Here is a 12665-nt window from a genome sequence, read left to right as displayed (position 1 = left end):
ATCTATCAGTGCAGGGCGAGACCTGAGTTTTAGTCTAATTCCTGCATTTGGTTCAGTTAAAATGAAAAGAGACGTTTGATTCTTGGCAGTTTTTTTAAATAAGATTTTAGCTCACCCTTTAATTTAGCCTTAATATAATTTAGTTTATTTTAATTTATGTTTTTTAATTGTACTTTTAATGCCTCTTCTGCACCCTGCTGTAATGCTTTTAATGTTGTTTTGCAAAGCACTGAATTTTCCTGTACATGAACTGTGTCTATAAAAGTACCTTCAGATAACTTTCTTGTGAGTCGGTGCTGTACAAATACGTAGTAAAGGATGGACAATGTCAAAGCATTCATCTGCATAACAAGTAAACTTTAATCAATTAGACCAGTGAACCATGATCAGCAGTGATAATGCAGCCTGATATCGTATTTCATTGATCATGTTTTTCTTGAATTTTTCTTCTTCATTTCTTCATTCTTGATTGCATGAGTAGTCATGTTTTATTTCCAGGTTCTGTCTGTTTGTCATGATTTCCACAGCTCTGACATGAAACACTGGAGCTGCCCGTAGATTTTTTTTTTTCTAATCTGCTTAAAGTGTCTCTATTATGCACATATCAGTCTAATTTATTTTAATATGCAAATCCAGAAGGTCAAGAAATAATCAAGAATTTTTTCCACATACCCCTTCATTTATTTTGTATTGATCCTCTCAGATCAGCTTCTGCCAGAAACAAGCCAACAGAGAAAGCTCCGCCCTCTGTCCTGCCTGTGTGACACATCTGTGTCTGATTGGTCAACTGCTAGGAGTCATTATATTGAGCAGTGAAGGTGGGCGTGGCTTTCTTCTTGTGAACGTGGACAACCTGGAGAAGAGGACCAATCTCTTAGTCCCTTCCCCGGGACGTCACCAAAATTTTGAATTAGATTTAAATAGTTTCCGTTGCCATGGAAAGTTGTGAGTGCTGGAAAACTCAAATGTGTTTAGGTGATAAAAAAAATGGCGCCGCTCATATGTCTGATGAGTATTCAACACTATAACACTGTAGAAGCATGATAGATCCCCTTTAAGACAAATGTGAGTCACTGGGACCCTTAAAAAATAAATATCCATGAAGATTCTTAGAATTATTTTGTTTTACCCAAGCGGCAACCTCCGGCGGTTAAAAGTGAAGCCTATGCGGAAGTGCATAAAACTGCAGTTCCAGCTTCATCCACTAGGGGCTGGCTCCAAAACAGAGCAAATCCCCATAGACTCCCATGTTAAAAAGACCAACTTCACGGCAGAAATAAACATGTTTACAGCCTGGTTTTTTTAAAAATAAATTTTGGTTTCATCCAATCCATTTTCAGTTTAATAGGTCAGGTTTACCTTCATGACAACTGTGGGGGGAGTGAAATTTCTTCTAACTCGCCCGTTTGAAAGTAATTTAATCTCAAAGTTTGTCAAATTTAGGGGCGTGTCTTTTTGATTGACAGGTACCAATCTCTGGCTTCAAGTCAGAAGAACGTAGAACGACCGCGGTTTTTAGCCGGTTAACAACGTGACTTAGCTTTAGCCCGCTTACCTCCTTTAGCTGGTTAGCTCCTGTTATCTCCAGGCTAGCTCAGTTAGCTTTTAGCTACAGAAAGCTCGGAGTTCACTCGATGTCAATCATCCACCATGACACTCACGGCTGCCCTCTCAGCTCCACCTCTTTGTCCATATTTGTATTTTCGACACGCATGACGCTGCCAACATGGCGATGGTAGAAACCGCCCACTGAGCTTCAATTCAGCTCTTCAGAAACCTACGGGTGACGTCACAGAGGCTACGTCCATCTTTTTATATACAGTCTATGGTTTTACCACAAGATCAGAAAATCCAGTTGCATTTTGAACATGCACAATGGAGAACATAATCGAAGTTTAAAAAAAGACAGAAGAGAAAGGGATGAAAGAAGAGATAAGACAAGCGTCACCATCAGGCTTAGTTTTACTGGCTGGAAAGAGCTCAGAGAAGGGACAGGATGCAAGGCGGATGCTGGATTATCCTTCCTCAGGGGAAACCAAAGTGCTAAAGTCCAGTGGTTCTGCTTTAGGATGAGATATAATACACATGCTGAGAGATGACACAATCATTTAGCTGTACGGTTGACACTGTCTTTCACCAACCTGCTCATCCTGGTGTTTAAAAGGTTCAGGGACAAGAGGATGCATTGCATCTTGTTTGTGTGAACAACTCTTTCACCCAAACATGCCTCAAACATGCCGTCTGCTAGAGAACAAAGCACCCTGCAATGCAGCAGAAACCGTAATTAGTATTTCAAACAGGATGTGTGTGTGTGTGTGTGTGTGTGTGTGTGTGGATAGGGGCATGGAAAGAAATAAAAAGAAAACACTCTGGAGGACTGAAAGAGAGAGTGATACTGGGAAAAGCCCCCACTTTCTCTGAGTCACAACAGACTGCAGATAATAAATCTGAGGAAAGCGACACCTTAATTCCCTCTTAATGCTTGATTGGGAAGCAGCGAGCTGAGTGCACGCTTAACCCTGCACGCTAACACACACACACACACACACACATACAGTCACAGAGGAGCAGCATGGCTGGAGAGTAACAGCCCGGAGATGAGATCAGAAAGAGCCAGAAAAAGAAGTGGAGGAAAGGTGAGAGGAGTGGTGTGGGAGGTAAATTGCCCTTGAAGAATTTATGTTGGCCTCGCTGAAGCGATGACGGGAAGGAGAGGGACAATGGAGGTTTGGGTCACAAAGGAGAAGTGACATGGAGAATTTCAGACTGTACGGCACATTCATTTTATTTTCAGTCTCACTGCTCTGATTGAACAACAACAAGCTGCATCAGTCATCCGTCACTACCTGAGCACCTCCTCCTGACTTCCTTCATCATGACGCAACGCTTAGTGCTTCAGCCACCTTTTCATGTAGTTTTCCTCGGTGCTGGTGCTCGTCCATACGCACAGCTATTCTGACAGGGTTGTTCATCACATACCAAGGCGTTATTTGGAGGAAATTGAGGAGAGAAAAACTCAATTTTGCACAATACTGTTGTTCATTCTTGAACACACCCCAATAACTCTAATGTTATTGTGTGCTGAGGATTTAGATATCTACGCTGGTCCATTACACCTAGACCATCATGTTGTCAGACTTAATTTAATTTAATTTAATTTAATTTAATTTAATTTAATTTAATTTAATTTAATTTAATTTAATTTAATTTTTCAGAATGATTAATTATTTATTTATCTTTGCTTTGAATGGACTGGGATCCGCTTCCAGGGATTGTATGGTGCCGTATGAACACCAACCACAGTCTGATGGGGACCAGAAGCGAACTCTGGTTGGCTTGAACACCTAGGGTCTGGGTTCATTTATCCACCATCAGACAGAAAGTGACGTGTGCAAACAGCAATGACGCATCGGGAAGCAGAAGGAAGTGATGCTGATTATTATTTGGGAGAAAAAACAAAGCCAACAGGACGTGTTCAGAAAACATGTTCTGTACATCACCCAAAACTAGAAACCCCAAAACCAGAATTTTAACCATCGAATCCTTTATGATGACCAAACCCAGCCTGTCGATATCTCCTGTTGAAATCTGGACCTAACCTGAATGTTTATGTAAAACCCGTGACCCGACCAGCACAGTAACACATTAAGTAGCTAACTGTAAATACACCCCTCCCTCATTACGTTAATGCTCTTTACTTGTTATTTTTAATGTGATTTATGTCATTCTGTCATAGACAGCATATAAAAGAAAAAGACAACACAAGTTTTTTTGTTGAAGTATTTCAACAAAAAATAATGAGATTAAAAGTAAATGATCTCATTATTGCCTGTTTATTGGGGGCTTTATTCATTTGACTGGGAAAATGCTGCATAACCAGACGTCATCCAAACTCGCTGCTTCCGCCTGTGTTCTCCCATCCTGACTCACAGAACCAGCAGCAGAAAATATCTTTATATTAGCTGCACAAGAAACGTGTTGGTGATAACTTTCCCCAAAATAAGAGCAAGGTTTGGAAATACTCCTACAGGGCTTCACAAGGAAGGCGACCCTGGTGCAGAACAGACAATAAAACAAAACAAAACAAAAAAACCCACAAATAAGAACAAAAAACAAAAATAAGAAAGAAAGAAGGATAAAGAATAAAAAAAATCTGCATGATATTTGATCTGTCATTTTTTAACCAGTAAAACTGGACCCAAACCGAACTAAAGGTGTAAAAGTGCGGATGTGAAATCATTCAGAAATCCTACTGATTTGGACCAAATCATCCTGGTGAGAACACCCCCTTCATTTTATTATTTTGCTTCTATCTACAATCTTTAATCTACAATATTACATTTTCCCACTTGGGATAAAATAGTTTTTTTTTCAAGTAAATTTCATTTAATTCATTTTAAACTAATTCAGTTGGATGAATTTTATTTCCAGTCCTCTTCAGTGTGCAGAGTCCTGCTGCATGTCACTCTGCGAACGTGAACTTCCTTTGTGGTTGTTATCATATCTGTCCTCAACCTTTTAATTGTTTATGAGCTCAACTTGTATTTGATGCAGGATATGAATCAGGAAAATGAACGGCCAGTTCCAAACATTTTCTGCAGGACTTCTCTTTCTGTAATCGTCAGACATCACCACCCAGTGCAAATATCGCAGGCATGGAAAGGGATGCAGGAAAAGGTTCATCTCTGCAGGGATCCTCTCCATTCTGTTGTCATAAACCTTTGACCGCCACTTACACAAACATTTTCCTAAGTTCATCTGTGTCTCATAACAGGAAATTCCCCCGGTGGTTTATAAGGTCGCTGGGTGCAGTATGTTAAATGTTGGCTACATGTTAAATCATGGTAGAAAGACGTCAATAAAAGACAAGTCAACAAATGCAAAGACGCATTGCAAAGCTTTCAGGACTTTGTTGTTTGATCACACAGAGACATCTTTGGAGATTTTACAACCATGCCATGTGGTAGAGATTCACTTTACTAAATAGATTTAAACACAGCTGCTGCTTTGAACACGTATCATGTCTGCTTCAGCAAAGAAAATATTATCAGAGGAAGACAGGTAAAGGAAGAAGGAAACGGACAGGACGAGACTTGAAACAAGAGCGCTCATGGTACGAGGAGCACAGGTGCGATACAAGATGGATGTCGACTTATCGGTTAGGGGGAAATGTGTAAAGGTTCTGTCAAGGCGGCCTGCTGTCGGACTGATGCACAGCAGATCTACGCCGTCTACAGCAGAAAAAACCCTTAAAAGTGATCATTGAGAAAACAGGTGTGTCTGAACAGAATGAGCTGCAGGTTATTGTGAGTGTGTGTGTGTATGAAAAAGCAGATTTATGGTTGTGTGTGTGTGTGTGTGTGTGGCAGAGTTGTGTCAAGGCTTTTCGTCTGAAAGTGGATCATTCATCTCCGCTGTGGCGACAGCAGACGTCAGCCTCTTTAAGAGTAATGCCTCCGAACATGAACTAATCACACTGATAAACACACACACACACAGACACACACACACACACACACATATATATATATATATATATATATATATATATATATATATATATATGAAGTGTACCGGCATGTTTGGAAACAATATATGAGTTAAAAAATAAGTTAAATAAGTTAAAAAAAATAAAGAATTTGAGGTTAGTTGATGGCAACATGTTGATAAAAGAAATCTGTCGCCAACATTTATATCAGATACAATCAGATATGAATCGTGTTTCTGTTACACGTCAGGTTGTGGAGCATCCTGAAGATCCTCTCTGAGCTCTGCCACTTCAGCATTTGATCCAAAATGACTTAAAATAAATTGTTAACCTCTTTCTCCTTGTGTGTGAAAGTGGTAAAAAAAAAAAATCCACCTTTTGCTGCTCTGTTTGTATCAGTTGTTAATCTTAAAGATGGTGGAAACAGATCGGAGACACATGAAACAAGAAGAAGAGAGCGAAGTGTTCATTCAGCAGGGAATAAATGCAACTCAGCACGGCAGATTCATCCTCACAGAAATGTCTTCATATACGTGGTGTTTTCTCTGAGGTGGGCCAGCTTGGTGGACTGGACAGATGGGTTTCTGCCATATCTGGAGGAGGGAGAAACAGAGCGTGGCGGCAGCCCCCGTCCTCCCATGTCCTCTCTCATCCTCATCCTCCTTCTTCGTCTCTATCTGTGATGTCGGCTTTTCTCACACATTTTGACATTTTTTATGTGTTATCAATCCATTTATTCATTCTCATTCATCTTGTTCATCTTTTAACTTAAAATCCTCCTCATCTTTACAGCTGTTCTTTTCCTTTTCTTCATGTCGTTGCTTTTTATTCTGACGTCTTTTTGAGCTCGTTTCACAATTTAATCTTTTTGTCTTTTGCTTTCCTTCCTTTTGGACTGAATCCTTTGTATTCTCAGTTTTTCTCATTATAATAGATTGAAAAATGTTTTATTTTCTACTTATGCATAAAACAAGCGTAGCAGCAGTGTAATTTTTTCTCAAAGTTTCATTAATTTAAACAAACAGAAATGGAAATCTATATTTAGATCCAGTACTGTCATGTCAATATTTTATCTAAAAAATGAACCTGATGTGATGTAACATGTGAATTTAAATAATTATAATCTGTCTGTCAGTAAGGTGTAAGATATATCGTTCCTTCTTTGTCCTCGTCTTCATCATGTGAGATGTTATAAATGAAAACAACGTCCCTTCTGGACAGAGACAAGACGGCCTCCATTTAAAGCAACATTTTATATTATTGTATTTATTATTATTAATTATAAACTGTTTTAAACTCAAACTTGTTTTTATTATAAGCAGTTTGAGTTTATAAAACTTCAACTAATGATAAATGTGAGGATGTAGAGGTGATGTGAAACTAAAGCGTTTTTTTATTGTAAATAAGTCATGATGATGTGATGATGTCACCTTAATATTTCCTTATTGCTGCATAAACACATGTATGTTCTGTAGCTGCTTTGCAGCAGGACCTTGGTCTGGACGTGGTCTTTGTCGGACCCTTAAACCTCTGTCATGGTGGAGCGGGTCATTTTATTGTTTTTTAACACAGTGATGCTAATAATGACCATAAAAATACAGATATATGTGACTGATTGTTGATGAGGTTTGAAAAGAGAAGATCTGAAAACTGCCTTGCAGTAACTTCAGAACAGCACATGATGCAACCAAAGTATTCAGAAATAATTCATGTTGAACATGAATGTTGTTCCTGTTGTTCAGCATCATAACAGATGAACTAAAGGCCTGTAATATGTTGTCTACACACTGAAACTATGCTACAAGGTGGATTATTTCTGATATAACGTTGAAATGGTTACATCAGAAAAAAAAAAAAGTTTTACTTTAAGATGATTTTAGGTGTGAAAGGTGCTGCAGAATGAAATTTTATTTGGTTCATTTGGCTTAAAGCTGTTATCCTCACAGAAAACTGCTTTGGAGGAAGAAATCCTCAAAAACGACTTTAGAAGCGTTTTCTGTACTTTATTCGTCCTGAATTACTTTGCGTTATTTATTCTGATTGTGAGAAATAAAGAGAATAAGAAAACTAAACAGACATTTTAGCTTTTTGATTGAAAAAAGGGAGAATACAAATATTAAGGCGGGAATCAGACGAAGTGACTCCTTTTCTGTCCTGCTCACCTGTGTTGTAGTGCTTGGTGCAGTAGCGCAGGTCCTTCTCCTCTTTGAGTATAAACTGAGGTAACGTCAAGCCGTCGGCCACCTGCACAGCTCCCTTCTCGTCCCACTCAAATATGAGGTCGTTCATGGTGTAGCCGACTGAGGAGAGAGCAGGGAGCGGCAGGTTAGTGGCTCATTCGTGGAGGAAGATGGTCTTTGTGCAACCAGTGCTGCAGAAGGAGGCTGACCTCGCGTAACGTCGAAGGGTTTAAAGGGTCAGATCAATACAAACAATAAAATCCCGTTAGCAGCAGAGCGCTGTGTCGACTGCTAACCAAACAGTCCGTCGCTGTCTGACGAGAGGAGGCGACACGGCGTCTTAAAGCATCAACCATGAAATATACCAACGTATTTACAGAGGAATAATTACTGTAAAGCAGAGAACAGCTCAGATCCCTGATGAGTGATACAAGAAAGAAAAAGTTGACATTCACAGAGGAAGCAGGAGAACTGGAAGCAGAGGCGGAAAATACAGAAAAAAATTCACGTATTTCAAGCAAAAGGAAAAACAAAAATGATGAAAACGAATTAAACAGAAAAAGTTACAGAAATGTAAAAAATAAAAGGAAGATATTTTTCTAATATGTGTAAAAAGAAATAAACTTTCCCATTTAAAACAGCTGATTAGATGTTATATATTAATAACTGGACAGTAGACATCTGTCTCCTTGTTTTCTTAAAAAAAAAAAAAAAAGAAGTTTAGCTTCTGTTGTTACAATAATTTTCTTATCTTTCTGATCCCAAACCTGCTTCCTTCCTTTAAAAAAACTGTCAAAAAAACTCCTGCAACTACTTCCTCGTCCACACAAAGCAGGGAATCTCACAAAAGAAGGATATTTTTCTATGATTCCACCTCTCATAAAAAGATTTACCACATAAAAACGGATTATTTCACAAACCTCAGAGCAAACAGTACATTATGTTTCAGCCAGTGGCATCCTCTGCACGTCCTGTGTGTATTGGTGCACTTATATAGTTAAAGCTACATATAATGTTTGTCTAAACACAAGGTGGTGTGGACCGAACTCGTTTTAGACGTAGGGACAAGAACAACCCGGCTACGTACGAGCATGGCCTGGATCTCAACCAGCAAATCATTTAAAAACACCGACAGGTGCAGTAAACAGCACTGATCTGTGATGTTCTGCAGAAAGCCTTGCCCTGTGGCGCTCCTCTGATGCTACATGACATAAATATTAAAAGAAATATCTGTTAGTAAAAGTGTAAACAAACCCACAACAGTCCACCGTCCTGCAAACTGCTTAAAACTCCACAACCATGAAGCAACCGTTGATGTCGGACGTTACAGGAAACCACAGATATAAAGTTGAAGTGGAAAGCTGAAGAGCATCCATCTCCACCCTGTGTTCTCATCCAGACACTGTACTTTACGCTTCCCTTCAAGCCAAAGCTCGTCCAGGTTAAACTGATGACTGCTTGTTGGAGAAAATATGGCCACAGATAAGCAGGCAGACAACCTTCCAGTTCCAGAGCAGGAACTTTACAGACTTAGCAGAGGATGTATTATCTGCAGGCGTCTGCAGGAAGACCTCTGAGTTTAGGTTTTTCTGGGTAATCGGTGAGTAAATCGCGACCCTCCCAAAGACAGAAGCTCTTCCAGCGTCAGTGCCCGTTTCTCTGAATCCTTTTAGGTCTGTTAGGAGAATAAAAGGCCACTGAGAAGTCAACACCACATCTCTCATCAGATGCATCCGTTGCTGTGTGTGTGTGTGTGTGTGTGTGTGTGTGTGTGTGTGTGTGCACTCACAGCTCTCCAGCTGCATGATGCAGGTCTGCACATCCATCGGGAAGTTCTTCAGATCCATTGGACAGGCCAGGACCAGTGTTATTCTGCCAAGACAAACAGTTAACAGGTGGCTGTTGAGTGTTTAAAACATGTAAAAATAAACATTTTTTTCTTTCTTTTTCTATTTATTTTATTTCTTTTTTTTATATTTTATATTTTATTTGTTTTTTTTTTTCCTTCAAAACAACAGAAATTCAGAGAGACACAAAAATGATGCAGTGACTGTTGAGTATTTAAAACCAGAGGTGTATAAAGTAGAAGTAGGAAGTAGAAGTCTTGTCCAACCAGTCACTAAACCAGATGAATTTAGTTTAATAATTTCAGCTCCACTGCAGGTAGATGAGCCTGTTAGTGAAAACACCTGTTCTAAATGCATCGGTAGATCCAAAAACATGGCTGGACTTCTACTTTATTTTTACTTCTACTTCTACTTTATACATCTCTGTTTAAAACTTATACAAATAAAAAGTTTTTCTTTCTTTTTCTGTTTGTTTTTTTTCCCTTCAAAACAACAGACATTCAGAGGGAAAAGATGTATGAAATGGTAGGAAAAATCTTAAAGTTTTAACCTATAACTGACTGGAGCCCCCTGTACAGGGGCCAGCATGCCATATAAGCAGTAAAGAAGATATTTGTACTTTGTAGGAAGCACCAGTCTAACCATGTGGCATCCCAAAGTGATGTGAAGACATCAAACATAGTTTACGAAGCACTGAATGAGCAAATCTACGGGAATGTAACCAAACATGAGAACGGCGGCGTCCACTTTAGAGCTTCTCCTAATTTCTCCACACAAATACGATGTATGGAAGCAGATATCCAACTGATTACAAAGATGCTTGTTTCATTACAGTGGGACAAAAACTCTGAGACTTAGCAGCCAGAGATCATCGAACAACAACAACAACAAAAAATCACATGTTGTGATGAATAAACTTGTTTCAACTCAAACTGTTTGTCCTCCTGTGACTCCTCCTTTGTCAAAAAAAGTCTCACTTCTTTAGCTTCCATTTTTGCTGCTCATCAGACACTTTAATACTGATTATCTATTAAAGCTGCCGCCCTCTGAGTTTCATTAAACGCGTAGATTTCTATTAGGAGGAAATCACCATTCAGAGTTCATTCTGTGTTTGAGATGACTGACTTCTGTCGTAATGGTACACAGAGCCCTTGTAGTCGTAACGATATACTTTGTTTGGGTTTGTTATTTTGCACAGAAACAAGAGGTATTATGACGACCAGTCAAAAAGAACTACGCCCGCAGTGATGCAGATAGATCCTCCTGACTACCAGTAGTTCAATTTGTCCTCTGTGGAGGACCTTTGTAAACCTAAATATTTTCATCTCCCTGAATGCCACTGAACTAAAACCTTTTGGTTTTTAAAGAGGACCTTGTAAATGCTTTTAAATGGGTGGGTGGGTGGGGGGTTGTGAACTTTCTTTCTTTCTTCAAGAAAAATGGCCTCCATTGCAACAAGCATGTTTTATGGGAAGAGCAAAAGTGCAGAATACTTTTCTTTGTGCTGATTATTACTTTAAATTTTGCAGTTAGATTTTCATTGAATAACTTATAAACACATTAAATCGTTTTTAAATAAATATAACTATATTTTACCACAATATTTAAAAGTTTAAGCAACGTCCTCCGTAGTGGACATTTGTAGTTACACATGTGCAGACATGCATCGTGCAGTGATGCAAATCTGTTTAACCTGATGGGTTAAAGGATGTTTTATAGATCAGAGCTGCAAAAAAGACTGTTTAATTATTTGTGATACAATGCACAAAGGAGGTGTTACAGCTAAAGTCATTCCACTCTAAATACATTTTTTAATTTTTCCAGTTTTTGTTAAAATGAAAGTATTTTTTCCCAGGATGCACTGCTTGCTTTGCTATGCTAACCCTTTGCAGGAAGCTTTTCAGCCACTTTAAAACACAGCCCCTCCCTACTGTCTGCTGGCATCGAAGATTGTGCTCAATGGTGATCATTTCACGGAGAAAGTCAAGTTTTTAGACCAAAAAAAAAAAAAAATCCTGCCACACCAGATTTTTATGCCTGCAAAACATTTGCTGTCAGCAGGACGCCGGGATGAGCAGGAGCTGATCTGACTCCACGCACTCAGTCCTTCTGTTTTGTTTTAACAGGACACCCACGGTGATGGCACACGCGTCCGGTTCGGCCTGATGTTCCAGAAAAACTCTGCTGCGTTTGCCTTTCGCTACAAATCCTTGACAGGATGCTGATTGTGTTTTACACACATGACAAAGCCCTCACAGATGTCCCACTTTCTCAGGAAGAAGTTTGGCTCTCTGGTTTTATATTCGCTGCATCGTGACACCTCCACACCAAATGCTGATGGAGGGAAAAACCGCGTCTCTCTCACCTCCCACAGCTTGACAGGGAGATGAACCTCTAACCCTGCTGGTGTTTCTTTATTTATTTACTGATTTTTTTTTTTCTGTCTGTTGAACAGAAAAGGGGGAGAAGTTTGTTTTTACAACATTAAATGCAGGGGAAAAAAAGAGAAACGGAAATAATTATACAGAATTCTCCCCTGTTATCTTTGCAGCCCATCCTCAGAGATGTGCTTTTCACTTTAAAAGTCTTGTTTTAAATGTTTTTTTAAATTTTCAGTCTAAAATCTAGCAAAGCAGTCTGAGAGAAACACCTTTTCTAAACAGCTCATTTCCACCCAGACTGATGTTTCCATTCTGTGTGCTCGTTCTACATTTATTTTACACTATTTTACACACGCTTTGTCCGATTTATTGTCGCGGGCTAGCTGGAGCTATCCCAGCAGTCTGGGCAAAAGGCAGGGTACACCCTGGACAGGTCACCTGTCCATCACAGGGCCAACACAAAGAGACATACAACCACTCACACCTAGGGGCAATTCAGAGAAACCAGTTAACCTAACATGCATGTCTGTGGACGGTGGGAGGAAGCCGGAGAACCCGGAGAGAACCCACACATACACGGGGAGAACACCGAACTCCACACTGCAAAAACTGAAATCTAAGTAAGATTAAAAATCTTAAATTGACACATATGCTTTTTTTTTTTTTAAAGGTAAGATAATTCTTAGGTTTTTTTTTTTAGTATTTTTACTTGTTTTGGGAAGTCTTGACCAGCCAAATTTTCTTGTTCTGTTGGCAGATAATTGATCTT

General features: G+C 39.2%; 1 protein-coding gene across 4 annotated transcripts in view; it reads right to left on the bottom strand.

Moving 5' to 3' along the window:
• glra1 (glycine receptor, alpha 1) overlaps positions 1 to 12665 on the bottom strand; it is a gene marked incomplete at both ends in the record, with an annotated part of 148808 nt that overhangs the window by 45309 nt on the left and 90834 nt on the right. For all 4 annotated transcript variants that reach the window (XM_079249625.1, XM_079249626.1, XM_079249627.1 and 1 more), the window contains 2 exons: positions 7651 to 7788; positions 9458 to 9540. In XM_079249625.1, the coding sequence (XP_079105751.1) occupies positions 7651 to 7788; positions 9458 to 9540 (221 nt within the window). The remainder of the gene's footprint in view (positions 1 to 7650; positions 7789 to 9457; positions 9541 to 12665) is intronic.

Source organism: Telmatherina bonti, assembly GCF_933228915.1.
Source record: "Telmatherina bonti genome assembly, chromosome: 12".
Taxonomy (NCBI): Eukaryota; Metazoa; Chordata; class Actinopteri; order Atheriniformes; family Telmatherinidae; genus Telmatherina; species Telmatherina bonti.
Note: the sequence above shows the minus strand (reverse complement) of the source record. Positions and strands in the feature narration are given on the sequence as shown.